The sequence below is a fragment of the Pogoniulus pusillus genome, chromosome 30 (genome assembly GCF_015220805.1).
Source record: "Pogoniulus pusillus isolate bPogPus1 chromosome 30, bPogPus1.pri, whole genome shotgun sequence".
Lineage (NCBI taxonomy): Eukaryota > Metazoa > Chordata > Aves > Piciformes > Lybiidae > Pogoniulus > Pogoniulus pusillus.
The window spans coordinates 2,420,366-2,443,282 of record NC_087293.1 but is presented as its reverse complement, the minus strand read 5'-3'; the positions used below and the strand labels follow the sequence as shown (position 1 = coordinate 2,443,282).

At 47.7% G+C, this 22,917-nt stretch overlaps 1 protein-coding gene across 2 annotated transcripts in view; it reads right to left on the bottom strand.

Moving 5' to 3' along the window:
• Positions 1–21,186, bottom strand: part of PPM1F (protein phosphatase, Mg2+/Mn2+ dependent 1F) — a 30,930-nt gene extending 9,744 nt beyond the window's left edge. For both annotated transcript variants that reach the window (XR_010307809.1, XM_064168363.1), the window contains exons 1-5: positions 20,962–21,186; positions 5,230–5,357; positions 3,367–3,566; positions 2,571–2,759; positions 719–862 (exon numbers count right to left, since the gene is read on the bottom strand). Coding sequence is in view for 1 of the 2 variants with exons in the window: in XM_064168363.1 (XP_064024433.1) it covers positions 719–862; positions 2,571–2,759; positions 3,367–3,566; positions 5,230–5,357; positions 20,962–21,137 (837 nt within the window). In the remaining variant the exon portion in view is untranslated. The remainder of the gene's footprint in view (positions 1–718; positions 863–2,570; positions 2,760–3,366; positions 3,567–5,229; positions 5,358–20,961) is intronic.
• Between the last annotated feature and the right edge of the window lie 1,731 nt (positions 21,187–22,917).

Genomic DNA, 22,917 nt, shown 5'->3' with positions numbered 1-22,917 from the left:
AATTCTTAAGTTTTTATATCATCATGTTCTATCCCATATGGATGAGCACCCTCTGCTCCCACTTCTTCCCATCCCATCCAGCAACTGAGTAAAGATATAAATCTTTGGAACAAAACAGCAGATAAGGGGACTGTGACAGCAGCATTTGCAATGATACCTCCTGGGTTACACCATTTTAACAGTCATGCTCTGGAGGTCAAGGGTCTTGCAAGGAAAGATCCCCATCAAATTTCAACTAATGAACTATCCACCTAGTTAAAATGTATAGGGAATGCAATACTTTAAGCCACTTAGGATAGCAGGAGAGTAGCATCAGCTTTGGAATGACAGGATACATATTCCAAGAGACTTGTATTATGCTAACATTTTAAATAGCTCTTACTCTCACATGAGTAAGTTCCTTTAGAGCAGACAGGCTTAGATTCACACACACACACAAAATATCTTGTCTCAAATTGTTACAAATATTGCAAATGCCATCTGAGCAGGAACTGAAGGCAGGACTGACAGCACCCTCATTACCTTCAAGAGTGGCATAGTTGTAGGGATCACCTTTTCAAGACACAGGAGAGGATGTTAAAAAGGAAACTTAGTTCTCTGAACCCTCCCATACAAATGATGTTACTGTGTAAAGCACCAAACACTTAAAGTTTGATTCCCATAGGTTTCAAGAGAGATTCTGAGAACACAGGGGAGAAAAAAAACAAGTCAGACTTACTTCTCGTTCTGGTTTGTGAGGTTCCATTAGTGTCACAGCTTTTCCTTGCTGCACCAGCATGACCTGTGAGTCCCCAAGCCATGCTATGTGTAGCTTGCTCCCTACAATCAAGGCAGATACACCTGTTGTACCACTGCGCAGCTTCTGGAGAAGAGAACAGCTGTGTTAGGTGACTGTTCAACGAGCCCTGCAGGTTGCATGGCAATATTGCAAACCTAGGTTTAACCACACCTAAACAGGAGAGCAGACCTGCCAAGTGCAGCTCAGGTACCCAAAGCAAACTGTTTACATATCTTGCCACGCAACGGTGGGTTAGCACTGCCTCTGTCATGCTCTTTCTTCTTTGCTAGTAATTCCAAAACTGATGGAGGAGACTAAGACCTCTACTGTTCAGAACACAGAGACACACAGGAAAGGAAGAGGATCTGAACCTCAGTGCCGTGAACGTTTCACCAACACACCCAGGCCTCCCCAATCCCTTTCACATTCTCTGCTCTACCACTATTAATTACAGATCCCTTGCCCTAAATATATCCCCTTACCCTTGGGTATTCAAATCACAGTATCATCATCATCAGGGTTGGAAGAGACCTCACAGATCATCAAGTCCAACCCTTACCACAGAGCTCAAGGCTAGACCATGGCACCAAGTGCCACGTCCAGTCCTGCCTTGAACAGCTCCAGGGACGGCGACTCCACCACCTCCCCGGGCAGCCCATTCCAGTGTCCAATGACTCTCTCAGGGAAGAACTTTCTCCTCACCTCAAGCCTAAATCTCCCCTGGCACAGCCTGAGGCTGTGTCCTCTCGTTCTGGTGCTGGCCACCTGAGAGAAGAGAGCAACCTCCTCCTGGCCACAACCACCCCTCAGGTAGTTGTAGACAGCAATAAGGTCTCCCCTGAGCCTCCTCTTCTCCAGGCTAACCAATCCCAGCTCCCTCAGCCTCTCCTCATAGGGCTGTGCTCAAGGCCTCTCCCCAGCCTCGTCGCCCTTCTCTGGACACGCTCAAGCATCTCAACGTCCCTTTTAAACTGGGGGCCCCAGAATTGAACACAATACTCAAGGTGTGGTCTAACCAGTGCAGAGTACAGGGGCAGAATGACCTCCCTGCTCCTGCTGACCACACCATTCCTGATGCAGGCCAGGATGCCAAGAAAGGAAGGCACTTAACTGTCTTAGATCCCATGTAAAGATTAGCAAGAGTCAAACCTCACAAAGAAGCTGCTCTCTCTCTTTCATGGCTTAATATATTTCGCAATGAATACTTCCATCTTGTCCAACCCCCCTGCAGTCAGCACAGACATCCTCCACTAGAAGAGGCTGCTCAGAGCCCTGGCAGGCCTCACTTTGAATACCTCAAAGTATGGGGCTTCAACCATCTCCCTGGATAACCTGTTGCAGTGTTCCACCACCCTTACAGTGCAGAACTTGTTCCTAACATCCAATCTAAATCTGCTGTTGTCTAATTTGAAACCATTGCCTCCTTCTGTCCCTGCAGCCCTTTGGAAACAGTCCCTCTGCAGCCTTCTTGTAGCCCCCTTCAGGTACTGGCAGGCTGCTGTTAGGTCTCCCTGAAGCCTTCTCTTCTCCAGGCTGAACAACCCCAGCTGCCTCAGCCTGTCCTCATAGTAGAGGTGCTCCAGCTCCCTGATCATTTTTGTCTCGAACTGGCAAGCACTCTCATTTTGGTTTTCCTCAATGAAAGAAACAATTGGATCAAAGCAAACCTTCACATGTAGCCTAATTTCATAAAGAAGTCAGGGATCCAAAGGAACTGTACTGCCTGAAGTTTCTGGATGACACCACCTTGTCCAGCAGTACCCAGTCTGGGAATGAATCTCTACTCACTCACCTCTCTTTTGGCTTTGAAAAGAAACATTTCATCTGTCTTCTGGAAGGAGCATTTCAAGGCCTCAGCTGGATTCTTAACAAACTCTTTGTGTAGCCCAACATTTACATGTAAATGAGTTGCTGAATAATCAGCAGCATCCACTCCACCGTGGCCATCAAATACCGCAAAGTAAGCACGATCCACGTCATCCTTTGGCAGGGAGAGAGAGAGAGAGGGGAAGACATCTTCATGTTGACAACCAAAATACCTCACAGACTGGTACCAGCAAGCAACGAGACCTCATTCTGGGCTTTCTTCCATACAACACTGCACAGGTAAGGACAACTTAAGCCAGTCTACCAGTGTGCAAAATGGATGTAATGGGTACTTGGCAAGGGAATTACTTTTCTTTGTTTGGTGTTAGTCATTTAATATCCTTGAAAATAATCTGGAATTGAAACAGCAGGCAGCTGGTTACACAGGCCCACTGCAGCTTCCTTAATTGGCACTTGTACAGCTGCTGCTCTCCCCTCCTCCTAACAGTTACCACAATCACAACAACATTGTAACTCCAGCAACATAACACTACATGAACTCTCCATCTCCCTGTATCACTTAGGACACGAAATCCCGGGTCAGGAGATGGTTCTTTGTCAGGGCAGCCCCTAGCAACCCGAGTCAGTAAGTCCTTGCTCCAGCACAGGTGCAATATGTAACTTGTAGCAACAACTTCCTATCGTTTCACAGGTCATCCATCGTGTTCACAGGAACACTGAAACACCAACAAATGGACCCCCAGAGTTTTTTCCAGACTTACTGCTAAACCAAAGAGCTGATTGAACTCTGGGAGCAGAACATGCCGGTCCTCCATTTTCCGTCGAGTGTTCCGGATGGCATGAACAGAAACCAGCAGGAACTTCTTCAGTGGCCTCAGTGGTGGCAACTGCTTCTGCCACTCACAGCAAACATCCCAAAGCTTGTTGAAGAAGCAGCGCTGCAAGGACTCTCCATCCAGCACTGACGGCACAAAGGCAGAACAATGAGTTGTGTGCCCTGTTTTCCTACCCTACCTCATCTTTTGGCCCATCTTTCCTTAGGGTTTCTCTTGTGCACACATTCAGCACTCTGCCAGAATTACAACAGCTCCTCACAATAATGCAGAGAGAAAGTTGCAATGAAAAGCAGTACAAATGTTAAGGATGAAAGGAGCTTCTTTGCTTAGAGGAGTTAGCAGCCCTTCAGAAAAGGACTTGGGGGTACTGGTAGACAAAAAGCTGGACATGAGTCAACAGTGTGCACTTGCAGCCCAGAAGGCAAATAACATCCTGGGGTGCATTAAAAGAAGTGTGGCAAACATGGGAAGAGGTGATTCTGCCACTCTGCTCTGGTAAGACCTCACCTAGAGTGCTGTATCCAGCTCTGGGGCCCTAAACACAAGAAAGACATGGACCTGATGGAGAGGGTCCAGAGAAGGGCCACAAAAATGATCAGACCACTACTGACCAGAAGACTAAGCTGATATGAAACCAACTCTCCCCATGCAAAGTGCTGGAAACTCACTAAATCTCTGGTCCACACACATGAAGGCTACAAACATCAAAGTAAAGGATGAAATAGTCAGGGTGCAGCAAGGCTTAATTAACTGAGTTCCCTCTCCTGACATTTGACTTGTAAGTGAATACTGAAATAGGCTCCCGTAAAGCATCGTATCCTGGTCATTACCAAAACTCTGCTACAAGACACAGCCTCTGGGGCATGCTGAACTGCCTTTCAAGTCATCCCAAGGAAATGGAAGGAGGAGCACTTCACCTTTCAGGACAGACTAGTTTGCCTAAGACATCTTTCCTCCATTTTTATCTTCTACTCTGCCTGCATCCTGCTGCATTTAAATTCTTGGCACTGAGACTGAAGGTTTGGTGAAGTCTAATGTTAAACACTTCAGCATGTAAGTGCAATAGGACCATCTGTTACATGAGGCACACACCAGGCACTCAGTCACCAAGGTCTGTTCTCTCTCCACCTCCCTCAGGAGAAAATGCAGGCAGCAGGCAGAAGACACATGCACCGAGGTCTTCATGCCCCAGCCTCTCATCTTTAAAAGGAAAGGTGGGAAGGGAAGAAATAATCAATAAAGACAGAGACTGTTGAGAGGAAGAGCTAGTGTTTCATGATACTCAAGCTGTGGAGGGGCCATGGGTCCCAAAATCTTGTTCTCAAGAGGAGGCAAAACCAAGATAGATTACATGGATTGATTGAAGGTGTCAGCATGGCTGCACAACAGCAACTGTGATGATGCCAGTGTCAAAGCACAGGAGTAATTAGCTAAGGTCGAGAGAGCTAACAGAGAAAAGGGTGCTTCAAAAGTAAGAGATTATCAACTTAAGACAGGAACTGAATCAGTCCAACTGAGGAAAAATTCTTCACTAGTTCAGGAAGCACAGTGGACACATCCCTTTCAGAGATGAGGAGGTCTCTTCCTTTTCTAGAAAGCAAACCCACACAACCCATCTGAGGCTCTAGGCACCACATCTGCATTTTGCCCACAAGACTGAACCATCTACCTTTCATCCCAGATACCCAGCAGGAGCAAAGAAAGTCCTGTTCACTGCTGTTTGCCAGACAGCCTAACCAAATCTTCTGGGAACCATTTCAAAACACTGAAGTCTTTAGGTATACTTACAGGTGAACCTCTCCTCATCTCCTTCCTCTGTTTCCACACTTTGCTGCTGAAATTCAGTCAAGTCCTTCTGGAGAACTTCATCAAGTGCAGCATGGATCAATGATGCTGTGAGAAGTGGTGCAACACCTCTGTGGGCAAGAATAGGAAGAGAGAGCAAAACAGATTGCATCAGTGTACACTGAGCTACAACCTCCCTGTTTGTGGCTCAGAATTAGAAAGCACTTCACACAATCAGTAAGTCCAGCTTCATTAGTAAACTCGTAGAAGCAACCCTGTGTTCAATATTTAGCCATGCAAACCTTTAGTAAGATCTTCAGTTAGACAACTGCTGTGTCAAGAATTCAAAGAGGAAGAAGTGTATGAGTCATGTTTTCAAACTGTTGCCTCGCACTCCAGTTGCAGATGGTACCACCTTCTCTTGAGCTCTCAAATGGTAACTGCTACCTTCAATTTAGTCTCTGAACACAAACATTTTGTTTCTACTCACTACATAATATTTCTTGCTTGCAGGCAACTGTCTCACCACGCACAGTATCAGGATCTCTGCATTGTGCTACACACAAATCTCTAAACGAAAGACTCCAGCTGCCTTCCCCCCACAGGGGAAGTCATGGTCAGTGCTAACCTACAGCACTCTTAACAGTCAGTTTCTTCTGAATGGAAGCTGCTCAAAGGAATCACTCAGACTGGCACTGAGGGTTAGGATAGGGCTGCAAGACCTGTGATTCAGTTGAGGCTTTTAGGTAAGCATCTAGAAGACAATGCTACTACACATTCTACACACCCTCAATGCTTTACATGAAGCGTATACTTGTTGTAACGCTTTTGAATCTGTAAATGAATAACCCCCATCTGATTTGAAAATGGGGCTGCTGGAAAATAACTCTTTTCTATTTGCTATAATCCCATGGCAGGCACTAGCAATTACAGCACATAACACATTCCAGGCACCTCTTATGAGCACAATGAAGGGTAAGCATGGCCATCTATGAAAAGCATCTCATCTGTTGTTCATGGAGCATGTGATACCCACAGCCTCTCAAATTAAACAACAAAGGCAAGAAACACATTAAGGCATCTGCAGCAAGTCAAGGACAAGACTCTGCTTTCCAGGAAACGTTTAGAAAGTCCTGCATAAAAGTAGTTGGCTATAGGGTAAGAAGTGGTGGATGCAGCTGCAGATGTTCAACAGAAATGATTGGTTCTGTGCGTTCAGAAGAGCAGGGAGGGGACAGCCATGAGGTCTGAGCTGCCAGTGACAAGAAGCTGAAATGCATTTTGCTATTGTTTGCGAAAGAGAGGCGTTCTCATCTCCTCACAGCCGCCTGCGAGTACCTCCCGTAGCAGCAAACAGAAAGCGCTGTGTCAGGCAGCAGGCTGCTAACAGAAGCGCGGTTTGTGTTACCCGTTCTGTAGCCCTGACGGCCTCCTTTAATGAGTCATTCTGGTACTTCAAAGAGATGGCAACGTTTGCAGTCCTTTCAGTGCTAGCTGCAGCCACAGCACATCAAGAAGAGGCTGGAATTGGCCTTTTTTATTTCTTTTCTTTTTCTTTCTTTTTTTTGAGGCCAATATGTTTAGGGGAGTCAGCTCCTTTCCCCCCCAAGTTAAAAGTAACAATGCCTGCTTATAATCACTCTGACACCAACAGAAAACCTTTGGAAAGGTCAGGCAAGAAACACATCTGAAACGGATATGGCACATCCTCTCCCCCAAAAATCCTGCTTCCTGCTTTTGTTTGCATAGGTGAAAAAGATAAGGATATGAAAATACAGGCCGTGCAATGGCAGATGTGTAGCTGGTGCTGCTGAAAGTCAGAAGCTTTAGTTAAAGCAGCATTCAGATCCAAGAATAGAGACAAAGACATTAAAGAGCTATGCATTTAAATGCATAGTGTGAGCCACAGCTTCAGTCATCTTCAGAATTCCTCTGCTCTGCTGAAGGAAAAATTCAAACCTAGCCTGATTTCCCAGCTCACCATCAGAAGAGGGCTTAATACTTTGATTTTCAACTCTACATAAACTTCTGCTCTGCAGGGTCCTTCCTGACTTGCTGGAAAAGGTCAAAAGGAAATATATTAAAGTGCTATAATTCACAACTCCTGTCTAAACGTCTGCTTACAGGATGCCTGTAACAAAGACAAGGGTTACCAGGCACTACCTAACATCCTTCAACTTTTTCCAGTTGCCTCCCAGTTCCTAAAAAGGAAATTTGGAGACTGCTCAGTACTGATACGCTGAGCTCAGTTTCGCTTCCTAGATGCATTTCCTCCCTCTCTGTAGGCTTGCAATTCTATACCCCCAAAAGAGTTGTTTCCTGGGATTTTGTTATGCACCAGCCACAGCATGGAGGAGCTGACTCTGATACCCTGACAAAAGATAAAATAAGCCCCAAAAAGCAGACCCCACCTATTTAGTCTACCCTCTGTTCCCAACAGAGTGTAGCTGTCAGTTACTTTCACTCTGTGCTGGATCAGATTCACTCTGTGCTGGATCAAGAGCTGGCTGGATGGCAGAGCCCAGAGAGTGGTGGTGAATGGTGCCACATCCAGTTGGCAGCTGGCACTAGTGGTGTTCCCCAAGGATCAGTGCTGGGCCCACTCCTGTTCAATATCTTTATTGATGATCTGGACGAGGGCATTGAGTCCAGCATCAGTAAGTTTGCAGATGACACCAAGGTAGGAGAAGGTGTTGATCTGCTGGAAGGTAGGAGAGCCCTGCAGAGGGACCTGGACAGGCTGGATGGGTGGGCAGAGGCCAAGGGGATGAGATTTAACAAGGCCAAGTGCAGGGTTCTGCACTTTGGCCACAACAACCCCAAGCAGCGCTACAGGCTGGGGACTGAGTGGCTGGCAAGTAGCCAGGAGGAAAGGGACCTGGGGGTACTGATAGATAGTAGCTGAAGATGAGCCAGCAGTGTGCCCAGGTGCCCAAGAGAGCCAATGGCATCCTGGCCTGCATCAGGAACAGTGTGGCCAGTAGGACAAGGGAGGTTATTCTGCCCCTGTACTCAGCACTGGTCAGGCCACACCTTGAGTGCTGTGTCCAGTTCTGGGCCCCTCAATTCAAGAGAGATGTTGAGGTGCTGGAAGGTGTCCAGAGAAGGGCAACAAAGCTGGTGAGGGGCCTGGAACACAAACCCTATGAGGAGAGGCTGAGGGAGCTGGGGGTGTGCAGCCTGGAGAAGAGGAGGCTCAGGGGTGACCTCATTGCTGTCTACAACTACCTGAAGGGAGGCTGTAGCCAGGTGGGGGTGGCCTCTGCTCCCAGGCAACCAGCAATAGAACAAGGGGACACAGTCCCAAATTGTGCCAGGGTAGGTATAGGCTGGATGTTAGGAAGAAGTTCTTCACAGAAAGAGTGATTTCCCATTGGAATGGGCTGCTCAGGGAGGTGGTGGAGGCACCGTCCCTGGGGGTCTTCAAGAAAAGACTGAATGAGGCACTTAGTGCCATGGTCTGGTTGATTGGATAGGGCTGGGTGCTAGGTTGGACTGGATGATCTTGGAGGTCTCTTCCAACCTGGTTGATTCTATGATTCTATGAAACTAAACTCTTAATACTAGTACTACTACCTTGGTAACAGCATCCTTCACTCCTTCTCACTATCTCCTGGTTCATCCTTTACACCACACAATGTCAGGGGTTGGAAGGGACCTCCAGAGATCATCCACTCTAACCCTTCTGCCAGAGAAGCGCCACACAGGAACACATCTAGGCAGGTTTTGAGAGTCTCCAGAGAAGATTCCACAACCTCTCTAGGCAGCCTGAGCAGAGTTCCAGCACCCTCACAATAAAGAAGTGCCTCCTTGTGTTGAGGTGGAACCTCCTGTGTTATTACCCTGTAGCCCTTGTCCTGTCACTGTACACCACCAAACAGAGCCTGGCACCCTCATCTTGACACCCACCTCTCAGATATTTACAGACATTAACAAGATCCACCCTCAGCCTTCTCTTCTGAAGACTAAACAGCCTCAGGAGCGAGGAAAACATATAAAGCAAGAACTGTTCTTTTTTTTTCTTTCTTTCTTTTTTGAGAGCTACAAGGTCTCACTTGGCTAGAAAGTATCTGGAAGCAGCCACAGTACCTATGGCAACCAGTGTAAAAGTAGAAGCCCACTGCAATTACCGCAACAGGCTTCAAAGCTTTTCTGGAAGCAAATGTCACTTATTGTTAACATTTTCCTTTCAGAGAAGCCCACGACACTCTGCTGACAGCTCAACCAAGTACAATTTCATCTCCATGAATCAGAAGAAATACTGTAGCCGTTTCCCAAATGGCAAAAGGAGAGGGAAGCTGGTGGGGTGCGTGAGGTGGGGAGGGATGTTTGCTACCTTTGCCTAGGAGAGTCTTAGAAGAGCCACTCCTGTCTCAGCCCCAATTTCCCAGCCTCAGAGCGCACAGGCTGCAGTAAACACATGAAGAATTCTTTTGCCAGAGGCTATTTCTTTGCCAACAGAAAGGGTGTGTTTTGGCCACAATAAAAAAACATTTCAGAAGAATGAATGCATGTTGTAACAGTGCAGTGGAGGTGGTGTAGCCTCAGCTGAAGTCAGACTGCCAGGAGCTTGGAGTTTGATAGATTCATAGAATGGGTTGGGCTGGAAGGGGCCTTACAGATTATCCAGTTCCAACCTCCCTGACATGGCCAGGGACACCTTCCACTAGCCTAGGTTGATCAAGGCCTCATACAGGCTGGCCTTGAACACTTCCAGGGAGGGGACATCCACAACCTCCCTGGGCAGCCTGCTCCAGAGTCTCACCACCCTCACTGTAAAGAATTTCTTCCTAATCTCCAGTCTAAATCTCCACTCCTTAAGTTCAAAGCTGTTCCCTCTTGTCCTATCGCTACAAGACCTTTTATTAGGTTGCTTCCCAGCTCTCCTGTAGCCCACTTCAGGTACTGGAAAGGCTGCTCTAAGGTCTCCTCAGAGCCTTCTCTTCTCCAGGCTGAACAGTCCCAGCCTTCTCAACCTGTCCCCCGAGGGGAGGTTCTCCAGCCCTCTGATCATCTTTGCGGCTTTCCCTGGACACTCTGCAGCAGCTCCATGTACCCCTTATGCTCCAGGTAAGGTCTCATGAGTGCATATCCTCCAGCCACTTCATGGTACAATACAAGCCTCATTTTGAAACCTTGAAAGCATAGACAGAAGTGGCAGGTTAAAAACAATATTTATGCCAATAAAGAAGGCAGTTAGATTAGTATGCTCTGGCAACAAACTGCAAAGAATTCATAGAATTATAGAATCAACCAGGAAAGAATTCATAGAATTATAGAATCAACCAGGTTGGAAGAGACCTCCAAGATCATCCAGTCCAACCTAGCACCCAGCCCTAGCCAGTCAACCAGACCATGGCACTAAGTGCCTCAGCCAGGCTTTGCTTCAACACCTCCAGGGACGGTGACTCCACCACCTCCCTGGGCAGCCCATTCCAATGCCAATCACTCTCTCTGCCAACAACTTCCTCCTAACATCCAGCCTATACTTTCCCCAGCACAACTTGAGACTGTGTCCCCTTGTTCTGTTGCTGGTTGCCTGGCAGAAGAGGCCAACCCCCACCTGGCTACAGCCTCCCTTCAGGTAGTTGTAGACAGCAATGAGGTCTGCCCTGAGCCTCCTCTTCTCCAGGCTAAACAGGCCCAGCTCCCTCAACCTCTCCTCATAGGGTTCGTGTTCCAGGCCCTTCACCAGCCTTGCTGCCCTTCTCTGGACACCTTCCAGCACCTCAACATCTCTCTTGAATTGAGGAGCCCAGAACTGGACACAGCACTCAAGGTGTGGCCTGACCAGTGCTGAGTACAGGGGAAGAATAACCTCCCTGGTCCTACTGGCCACACTTCCTGATGCAAGCCAGGATGCCATTGGGTCTCTTGGCCACCTGGGCACACTGCTGCCTCATCTTCAGCTACTATCTATCAGTACCCCCAGGTCCCTTTCCTCCTGGCTGCTCTCCAGCCACTCAGTCCCCAGCCTGTAGTGCTGCTTGGGGTTGTTGTGGCCAAGGTGCAGAACCCTGCACTTGGCCTTGTTCAATCTCATCCCCTTGGCCTCTGCCCACCCATCCAGCCTGTCCAGGTCCCTCTGCAGGGCTCTCCTACCTTCCAGCAGATCAACACCTTCTCCTACCTTGGTGTCATCTGCAAACTTACTGATGCTGGACTCAATGCCCTCGTCCAGGTCATCAATAAAGATATTGAACAGGAGTGGGCCCAGCACTGATCCTTGGGGGACACCACTAGTGCCAGCTGCCAACTGGATGTGGCACCATTCACCACCACTCTCTGGGCTCTGCCATCCAGCCAGTTCTTGATCCAGCACAGAGTGAATCTGTCCAAACCATGAGCTGCCAGCTTGGCCAGGAGCTTCTCATGGCAGACAGTGTCAAAGGCTTTGCTGAAGTCCAGGTAGACTACATCCACAGCCTGCCCCACATTCACCAGGCAGGAACCTGATCATAAATGGAGCTCAGGTTGGTGAGACAGGACCTGCCCTTCCTAAACTCATGCTGGCTGGGCCTGATCCCTTGGCCATCCTGTAGGTGCTTTGTGATGGCACTCAAGATGACCTGTTCCATCACCTTGCCTGGCACTGAGGTCAGGCTGACAGGGCTGTAGTTTTCTGGCTCCTCCTTATGACCCTTCTTGTGGATGGGTATCACATTGGCTCTCCTCCTCCTTGAAAGATTCTGGACAACTGGACATAGACTATGGTCAAATGCAGCTATGCAGAGCTTCTGGTGATAAACACACACCTCTGGGCCAAACCAATGTCACAGGCAGAAGCAGAAAGCAAATGGGATATTTTGCACACTTTCTCTTTGGCACAAGTTACTGAATAGAAGTACACTTCTCTCCTTGATCATCTCGTTTCTTTTCTGCAATACAGTTTAGTTCTCTGGTTTATTTCACTGTAAGAGACCAGGCCTCCTGCCATCGCAGCCACAGCCTGCCCAGGAGTGTCAGAGCAACTGCAAGATTGTTACCAATGCCTTAAATAGCAGCCTTCAGGAGGAAAAGGCACAGTACACACACGTTTCTCCAGGAAGCAGAAAGCCCAGCTAGATCACTTCTTTTTGTTGTTTTGTTTGGGTCATTAAATGCTCAGGACACTTGCAGCAAGAGTTTCAAACAAGTCAGCAGAACAAAAATGTCCCCATCTCTTCTTCCTCTCAAATTTCAGAGGGTATCCAGAAGTCCCTAGTAAACAGCTTTGTGGGCAAGAAGGAAGCATCCAGAGCATCAAAGGTCAGAGTACCACGTCTTGTCCAGAGCCTCAACTATGAGTACACTTATTTGAAAGCTTTGAAAACAGCTGACAGACTTTCTGGTGTGCTCTACACCCACAGCTTGCAGCAGCTTTGGGAAAGCAGAGCAGTGCAGCAGATGGCAGACTCCCAACAGCTGCTCTCCGGCACTTGGAGCAGAGAAACTCAAGCTCTGTAAGCTGGTGGAGAGTGGTACAAAGCCTCACCAGGACACACCAAACATGGGTGTTTTCACAAAGCCTTCTGAGTTTAACTTTGCTTTTTTGGGAGAAGGAAGTTAACTGACATCCCACTGCCCCTAACAGACACATTCTACTGCAGGCCTCTCAGGAAGTCTCTGCAGAAAGAGAAGCAGAAGAGATTGCCAACTCTAGCGGCCAAGCTGTTGATCACTTGTCACTTTTCAAATTCATATGCAAGCTACATGATAGCCTTTCTAGATATCATCACCAAAGCCATAGCAACAAGGCAGGAGTGGTATTGTAGGCCAGAGCACCACTGTATGATCCTCTTTTCCTTTCAGAGCGTGCCTAGGTATGTTGGGGAATGGAAAGCATCTGCTATCAAATGCTTTGAGCATAACTCAGCTGCTGCTGATTTACACCAGAGGGAAGATGTTTTCGTGCACTTGGTGCTCCACAGGCTCTGCCACACCAGAAGATGACACAGTGCAAGCTCTGCCAGTAAAGCAAAGTTCGTGGCTGTGGACTCCAGTGTGCATTTCTAGCACATGATAGCTCTATCAGCAAAGTGTTTTTAGCGTGGATCTGCAAATGCTAGCAGTTCTCTACCAAGTGAAAGATCCTCTCACCCTGCCAAAATAATAGAGGGTCACAAGTTTCCTCATGAACAAAAGCTGCTTGTATTCATATTTTCTCCCCAATCTGCTACTTTTATTTCCCTCCCCCTTCTTTTCATTTGTATAATCAGCTACAGAATGTTTCCACTCGAGTCGCTGTAAGCATGTGCATTTATTACAGCAGCAGCACCCAGAGTTCCCACGGAGATGATGACCAGGAAAGTACAAATACACATCCACTGAGGAAAGAACATCTGACACCCTGCAATGCACAGGAAGTTGTTTCTATTGTTAAAGGCATTAGGACTTTACAGCAGATGAACGAGAGGAAATCTAAACAAATATATAAACCAAGCCACATACAGATTTTCATATCTTTCATGTTTCCATCTTTACATGAGGCAGCTTCTATAAAAGCAGCAGCTTTAGAATCCAGAATCCATCTGTTCAGATCTTTCAGTCATCACTGAACAGGTTTTTTTTTTCCACAGACAATATGCAATGGAGAGTCACCTGCTAGTTCCATTTCATTCTCAGCAGGAAGAAAAAACACACAGCAGAAGAGGAGAGGATTAATTCCAGAGAAGGCACTTTTCAATTAAGCCCCTAAGCTGCTATTTCAAAGCTGAATATTTCTTATCTTGATGCCCAATTCAAACACAGATCATGAGAGAGAAATATGCAAGTTCTGGGGAAAGACAACCTCCATTTTCCAAAGAAACTGATGTAAGCAGCAGCAAACCAGCCCAAAGAGTTGTTCTCTTTTCAGCATTTCATCCAGTTTTTTCTCTCATGTACTGCAGGCATCCCCATGCATACACTTTCTTTTTAAAAGCAAAACTGATTCTTTCCCAGAATTACTACTGAAGGTATCTTGTAAAAAGGAAAACTCCCAGGGAGATTTAAATGAAGAAATGTATTCCAAAAGGCAATTCACTGACCACAAAACCAACAGTTGGTCCAGCTTCTTCACACTGTTGGAGTTGCCAAAAACTTTATTATCTAGACACATAGAGTGTGAGCTGCACAGCATTTCCCTCAAGCTGTGTATCACCCTGCCATCAGCTTCAGGAGCAACAGTGCACAAACCACTCTCAACAGGAAAACAGCTAGTTCTGACCACCACCCCAAATCAGCAGAGACAGCTCATTAACCATTTGCTACATTAACTACCGAGCAGCAGAAGTGCCACATTCCTCTTGTGCATTAACTTCCTCAAGGCTCCCATTCTAACATTATTCATCACAAAGCAGGGAGAACTCTGGTGCTGTTTCTGCTATCCCATGCTTGCTTTTCCAACAAGCACAACTGGTCCCACGAAAATAAGAAAGTTTGTTGTAGGCAATCTCACGTGGAATTCACTTTCTTGCCTGAAGTTAATGTATCACTGATACTGGAAACATGTTCCTAGCAATAAGGAGTGCACTAACATAGACTAGAGGGTACAAATTAGGAATAAGGATAAACTTTGGGGGGAGCAGAGGTCACAGTAGATAGAGCACTAAGTAGTTTTCACAGAGGAAGAGATTAGAGAGAGTTTTTGGAAGAGATTAGGGTAAAGCAGAGGCAAGATAACATTTCACACACACACTTCATGTTTACATCACATAAAAACATCCAGTATCTGAAGGGGGCCTGCAGGAGGGCCGGGGAGGGACTATTGACAGGGTCTTGTAATGACAGGACAAGGGGTAATGGGTTTAAACTGGCAGAGGGGAGATTCAAACTTGATGTTAGGAAGTTCTTTGTAGTGAGGGTGGTGAGACACTGGCACAAGTTGCCCAGGGAGACTGTGGATGCTCCCTCCCTGGAGGTGTTCATGGACAGGTTGGATGAGGCCTTGAGCAGCCTGTTCTAGTGGGAGGTGTCTCTGCCCATGGCAGGGGGTTGGAACTGGATGAACCTTGAGGTCCTTTCCAACCTAAACCATTCAATGAAAATACCAGAACTGCTGAATTAACTACTCTAAAAGCAGGGAAATGCTGAAAATAAAGATGCCAGGGTCACACCTTGACTGCAAGCATTGTGGTGTAAAACACAGACACAAAACAGGATGCTGAGGCAACCCAGAGATGAAACACAGTGAAATCACTTGGGAGGGGGCTGAACAGGAAGTCAAACTCTCACAACTGTTATTGTAGTAAAGACCTCTCAAACAGGAAGGCTGCAGAAATTTCACCATTGTTCTTTGGCTGTGTCACAGGATGATCACACAAGTTTCAGCTCCTGCCAAGGGAATGGAGGAATTTCTCCATTTGAGAGTCTGATTTCATCTCATGCTCTATTTCAGTACAAGTCAGTAGCATTTCAGGTTAACTTCTGAAGCTTTGGAAGTTAACTAATGGGCTCTTCATTCCTACCAACCCATTTCCACAACCTGTAAGCTTTGGAAGTTAACTAATAGACTCTTCATTCCCACCAACCTATTTCCACAACCTGTAAGCTTTGGAAGTTAACTAATGGGCTCTTCATTCCCACTGACCCATTTCCACAACCTGTAAGCTTTGGAAGTTAACTAATGGGCTCTTCATTCCCACTGACCCATTTCCACAACCTGTAAGCTTTGGAAGTTAACTAATGGGCTCTTCATTCCTACCAACCCATTTCCACAATCTGTAAGCTTTGGAAGTTAACTAATGGGCTCTTCATTCTCACTGACCCATTTCCACAACCTGTAAGCTTTGGAAGTTAACTAATGGGCTCTTCATTCCCACCAACCCATTTCCACAACCTGTAAGCTTTGGACGTTAACTAATGGACTCTTCATTCCCACTGATCCATTTCCACAACCTGTAAGCTTTGGAAGTTAACTAATGGGCTCTTCATTCCCACTGATCCATTTCCACAACCTGTAAGCTTTGGAAGTTAAATAATGGTCTCTTCATTCCCACCAACCTATTTCCACAACCTGTAAGCTTTGGAAGTTAACTAATGGGCTCTTCATTCCCACCAACCCATTTCCACAACCTGTAAGCTTTGGAAGTTAACTAATGGGCTCTTCATTCCCACTGACCCATTTCCACAACCTGTAAGCTTTGGAAGTTAACTAATGGGCTCTTCATTCCCACTGATCCATTTCCACAACCTGTAAGCTTTGGAAGTTAACTAATGGGCTCTTCATTCCCACCATCCCATTTCCACAACCTGTAAGCTTTGGAAGTTAACTAATGGGCTCTTCATTCCCACCAACCCATTTCCACAACCTGTCAGCACGCACAGCTCTTACCCCAAGGCAGATGATAATTATGGTTCTGCAGAACAAGATTACTTAAGCCTGCCCCAATTCTTCAGAACATGATGTATGTATTCAGCTCCATACTAGGCAGGCAGTTCCATTGACTTGAATGAATTATTCAAAGTAGGAACATCTGCAACGCTTCCCTGGATTAGTGATTTAAGAGCAAGGGCTGCCAGGATGAGAAAGGGGTTGGCTGGCTGAGCTAGAGTTTGGCTAAGCTAGCTGCAGTTGCAGAAGACTGTTAAAATAATTAATTTCAGATTAGTGAAGGCATTCAAGGGAGTCGGCCTGAGGTATCCAGCTGCTTCCACGCAAGGGCTGTGTGTAGCCTTGGTGAAGCAATAGCATTTGGAAACTCCTTATTTGACCTAACAAACATTTTTCTTTACCTCACTGTCTCCTCAGCAGCAATTCTGAAGAATATTCCTCCTTGCAAAGACAAAGGTTTATGCCTCCAAGCAACCAAATGGACAATCTAAGCATCACCACATGCTGTTTCATGAGCCAAGGATACTGCTGGACCTTTTACTGGCTTGGGGCCTGCCAGGCATGATCTACACATCTGCATGGGTGTGAATGAAGTATCTGACAATGCAGAAATCAGAAGCAGAACTGTGTGCCAAATTCAATTCCAAATTAAAAAAAAAATCCTTCCTCAATATTGATCACCCTGTAAAACACACTGTTAGGTGCTAGAGAGTTAAATACACAACAAGCAACAACGCCAGAAGCCAGCAAGGTACATCCAGCAACATCTTTGTAGCGTTAAACCAGGTCACACTGGCACTGTAGTACGTGAACATGCCTATTTCCCACTGAGCTAACACCTGTGTGTTAAGGAAGCTCCATGGTAGCCTGCAACTGCAGATCACTGGATCTAAACTATAGTGACCTCTCATGAACTCATTTCCTAATCTGGCACCACTTCTGCATCTACAACTACCTCCATACATACATTTAAGTGTCTCATGTTTCTCCTATCTCCTTACAGTCTCCCATCTAGTGTAGAGGACTTGGGGGGATTTGGAGCAATTGAAAAGTTTCTCTTTAACCCTTGAAACTGCATTTTGATTTGATCCATGGTCTCAAACATGGGAAAGATAGGGTAAGGTTTAGCAGTTTCTTGCTCAATCCTTAATTACATGGATTATGAGAAGGACTGGATTCCTGTCTTGGCCCTGGGCTCTATCAGTCTCTTCCTCCACATGCAAGAATTTACCCTACCCAACTAGAAGTTGCAGCCTTTTTGTGATTGCAAAATGAGGTTTCTTTGCCATAGGAGGCCAAAACTGAGCTATACAGTTGCTAGGATCCCTACATTTGACACTTCAGATATGCTACACTACCCCCAAGCACACAGCTTCACACAGGGTTGCTTCACTGTTCTCCCAGCAGGCAGCCATGAGCATTTGTAAAAACACTTTCCTTATGTGTTTCTGTTTTCCAAACATTCTGTGAAGAGAAAAGTAAAGAAGCCGATTGCTGCACTTTTATTCTGCTTTGCTTTTTCAGCTATCTTTCCTTCCCTTTAATCTTATTCTTTTATTTATTCCCAAGCTCAGGACTTCAGAAGCTCCACAGAGCAGGCTGCCTAATCAGAACTGGCTGCAGGGCAGGTATGCAAAAAATGCAGCTTCTGACAGGGCAGGCTCCATTCCGTGTAAACACCAGGAATGACAGGTGAGATGAAAGCAGTGCAAAATCAGTGCTCTCTTTCTGCTTCAGTTGGTTAATCTGCTCACTGGAGAGCAACAGAACACCAGCAGAGGTGGAACTTGAAAACACCATTTTAAAAATTGCTACAGCTGGCAGACCCAATCCTATATCTCTACAGCTCCTTCCCTTCCCCTCTGAAACGATTTTGGAACACATTTTCCTGGCCCCTGCAGCAGATGGGTTGCCATATGGTAAGGATTCGTTCAAGACTGGCATGACTCTGTTCTTTTAAGCTCTCATTCAGAGCCACTCCTGCTCCACAGAGTTCAAAGACTCAGTGCATGCCATGAATCTGCAGTCTTAGAATCATAGAACTGTCAGGGCTGGAAGGCACCTCAAGGGTGATCGTGTTCCAACCTCCCTGACGTGGGCAGGGGCATCTTAAAACTAGATTGGGTTGCTCAGAGCCACATCCAGCCTGGCCTTAAAGAACTCTAAGGATGAGGCCTCCACCACCACCTCCCTGGGCAACCTCTTCCAGTGTCTCACCACCCTCACGGTGAAGAACTTCTTCCTAACATCCAGTCTGAATCTACCCACTTCTAGTTTTGCTCCATTCCCTCCAGTCCCTGACATCCTAAAAAGTCCCTCACAGCTTTCCTGTAGCCCCCTTCAGATACTGAAAGGCCACAATAAGTTCTCCTCTGAGCCTCCTCTTCTCCAGACTGAAGGGCTTCAACTCTCTCAGCCTGTCCTCATAGCAGAGTACCTCCAGCCCTCTGATCATCCTCATAGCCCTTCTCTGGACATGTTCCAGCACCTCCAGATCTTGTAACAGAGGTTCCAGAACTGGACAGAGTGCTCCAGTTGGGGTCTCACCAGAGTGGATAGAGGAGGAAAATCACCTTCCTTACCCTGCTGGTCACACTTCTTTCGATACAGCCCTGGATATGGTTGGCTCTCTGGGCTGCAAGCACACACTGGATGGCTCATGTTGACCATCTTGTTTAGGAATACAACAGTTGTGCTTTTTCCCAAAGCAATGTAGTCAAAGCCATGATCATCTGGGTTCTTTTCAACTACAACTTAAGCTTTTATTATTTTTTTAATGTTATGAAATGCCTTCCTCATCCTTAGGTTTAGGCACACCATCTAACTGAATGATCTTATGTCCAGGAGTAGCTCCCTAATGTAAAGCACAGAAGTTAGTGCATAAAAATAACCTAGATGCTTTCAACAATGAAACCTGGTCACCAGAGGTAGGTAGAGACAAATAATTCAAACCCTAGTGTCCATCTCTTTAGCTTTACCTCTAGTAACCATGTAACACTCAGCACGTACCTAACAGGACTGTTTTCCCTTACCTCCCTTGTCTTCACTAGTCATCTCCAGGACCACAGCACAAAGTCAGATCTCAAATGAGAGTCTTTGAGGCCATCCACAATCCCCATTCCTGACTCTTAAGACATGAATGAAGTAGACTGTGGTAGGAAGTTTATAAAACCTAGAATGTGGAGGCCCAACTACTGAAGTGTTTCTGGATGCAGACGTGAAGAGAGAAAAGTATGAGGGGACAAGAGATCAGAGTAACACAACTTGTTCTTGCTGAAGCATTAGCTTGCCAAGAGAAGTTCATCACACACAGCTTAGCCATGTTAAAGTTTAAGCTTAGAGAGGCCTTCCAGTACCTAAAGGCAGCTGTGGGAAGGAGTTATGAAAAGGGCTTGTGGTGATGAGATGAGGAGCAAAGGACTGGGGCTTGAAGAGGGCAGATTTAGACTGGAGATTAGGAAGAAGCTCTTTACAGTGGGGGTGGTTAGACACTGGAACAGGCTGCTCAGGGAAGTTGTGGAGGTCCCCTCCCTGGAGGTATTCAGGGCTGGGCTAGATGAGGCCTTGAGCAACCTGGGCTAGTGGAAGGTGTCCCTGGCCATGGCAGGGGGTTAGAATTAGATGATCTTTGAGGTCCTTTCCAACCCAATCCATTGTGTGAATCTGTGAACTGATAACGCTGAGGGCTGTAAGATGGCTCTGCTGAAGTCAGGGGATGACAGAAACATCACTGGAAGAAGAGCTACGTTCTCCAGCGGTGTTGTGACTACGCTCCCGAAGTTTGGGGGAAACATCAACCTGCGAAACGCAGGCAGGCACAACCTACTCACCGGGACACCTGAAGAGGGCTGGGAAGCAGAACGCTTTTCTAGCTGGCTTGCTTCTTACACCTGACAGCCTTGCAAGGCAGGTTGCAGCTCACTGACTCCCTCCCTCCCTCCCTCCCAGACTTTCAAGCAGATCCACACAGGTGCCCTTAGGGACTTGAATTTTAACTATTGGCACTTCACCACAAGAATTGCCCTATCACGCTAATTGCAGGATTGTAATTTAATCTCTCACTCATCAAAAGTGGAAGATAAACATTTTTGAGAGCACACAAACATTACTATGCAGGCAGAGAGCTCGGCAGGAGGCCCTGTGACAGGAGCTCGCTAGAAAGAGCGCAGCTTTCAGGAGAACGTTCACAAGAACGATTAAGAAAGGGGAATTAAAGGAAGAAATCCCCAGCAGACGCTGAGCCATCGCCCCCCGCACCGCCAGCCCTGCCCGGGCAGCTTCCCCGGGCCGCCTGCACCTGCTCCGGCCCCGCACAGCGCGGGAAGCGGGGGCAGCCCCACTCCCCTCCGCGGCCCCGCTCCCGCCGGCTGTCAGCGCGGAGCCGCCCCTCAGGAGAGGCCGGCGGCAGCCCCTCGCCCGCCCGCCAGCCGCCGGGCTCTCACCTGCTGCTCAGGAGGCTCCTCGCCCGCTCGGCCAGCGCGCCCGGCACCTCGGCCTTGCTCAGGGCGCCAGTCCCCGCGGAGCCCCACGGCAGCGGCTCCCCCGGGCCCAGCGGAGACGGAAAGTCCCTCAGGAAAGAGCTCAAGGGAGCCCCGGACGCCTCCACCTCCACCGCCATGGCGGCGCCGCGCTAAGGCGCGCTGCCCGACCGCTGCCGCCACGGCGCCTCGCCGGGAGCGGGCCAGGCGCCGGCGGGGACGGGCGGGGACGGGCAGGCCGGGGAGGGCACAGCGAGGGGAAGAGGGCGCGGCGGCGGCGGCTCCTTTAAGCGAGGGGCAGGGGCGGCGCCGGGCGGAGGGGCGAGGCCTCGCGGCGGGGGCGGAGCCAGCGGCAATGGTGGGGGCGGGGCGGACACGTGGCCGGACGGGGCGGGGAGGGGCTGGGGGCGGCAGGCGGCAGGGGCAGGCAGCGCCCACCCAGCGCCCACCCCGGGCAGCGGCGCACAGGCTTGTGCCGAGGGCATCTCCTGCCGAGCCTCCGCCCGCCCCCGCTCAGAAACAGCCAGGTTGAAACGAGAGCATTTCCGAAGGACATCAGTGAGCTCTGCCGGCGCTCAGCACTCACCCAGCAGATGGTCTCCTGCATCAGCTTATAAAGAATTCCATGTCGTGACAGGTCACAGCCAAAGGTATGTGCAGCTCGGAAGGGTGCGCAGGCACACGAAAGTAATTATCAGGTAAAAAAAAGCCATCTGTACTTCGATACTCTTCTTACTCCCGAGCACGGCACTACATCTGTCTTTTGATGCCAGCTTTCAGGGGAGACCAACTGCTGCCTCCCTCTTCCCAGGCTGACAATAGCAAGTACACTCAGTGCCATCTCAGCAGGGACAAGTGTGCAGCCACACCACACAGACCAATTCATTTTCAGGCTATGGAAGGTGAATCAATCTCCTTTTGGATGAAAGATGCTACTTCAAAGGTGACTTCCTAAATAAAATCTTTCCTATGGAATATAAGATGAAGGTAGAAGAAAAGATTCATTTCATAAGCTGCAGTTCCTTCCTTTTTCCCAGTTAAGAACTGTAGGCATGAGATGTGGTAGTGCCCATCTTAGAGGCACAGCTCCAGGGACTTTGTAATTTTAAGAGGTTTATTTCTGGTTTCTGCCTTTTAAAGCAATCCCAGGAATATGCTCTTAAGTAGAACCAAAACACTCCGTATCTCTGCATTCCTTCCACTGTACTCTGGAGCCTGTGTGCCAGGTCACAGCATCAAGAACTCCCTGTGGCCCCTCCTACAGCACCCAGGTTTCTCCCAGGCCCTGCCTACCCTGCGCTACCGAGCTGCAGAGGGACAAGCAGCTTCCAGGGTCACTGGTAAAGCACAAACCAAACACCTCCACTCCTCAGGCACAGGCAGCCCCAGTTCTGAAGGACTGTTCACAGTGACTAAGGGATCAGAAAACATTGACATTTGTGCTGGTTACAAGGGAGCACTGAAACCTGCCAGAACACATAAATGGCTCATATAAAGCACTTGAGAAAAAATTTCCCAGTGCTTCATTTCCACCAGTGCTAATGCAGCAGAGATTTTACAAGCAGAAGTTTGTCTGCAAATGGCCAAAATAAAAGCCATGCTTGGAGAAAAGTGTTCTTACACAGCTCAAAACCCACCAAGAACGGCACAGAAATCCCAGCCCACAGCTAGTGTCACACAGCAGCAGAAGCTACTAGAGCACACAGGTATTTTTAGAGCAGCACCCTCATGTGCCAAACCAGGCTACAGAGGAAAGAGAGAAGTTGAACTGAATCAGTGTGAGACATCTGAAAGCTATTATAGCTTATGCTAAAATCTATGGCTCCAAGACATTACAGCAAGATGAACTTAAACACATGAAAAGAGGCTACTAACTCCAGGCTAAGTGAGATATAAAGAGAGGTTGTTTTTACCAGACAG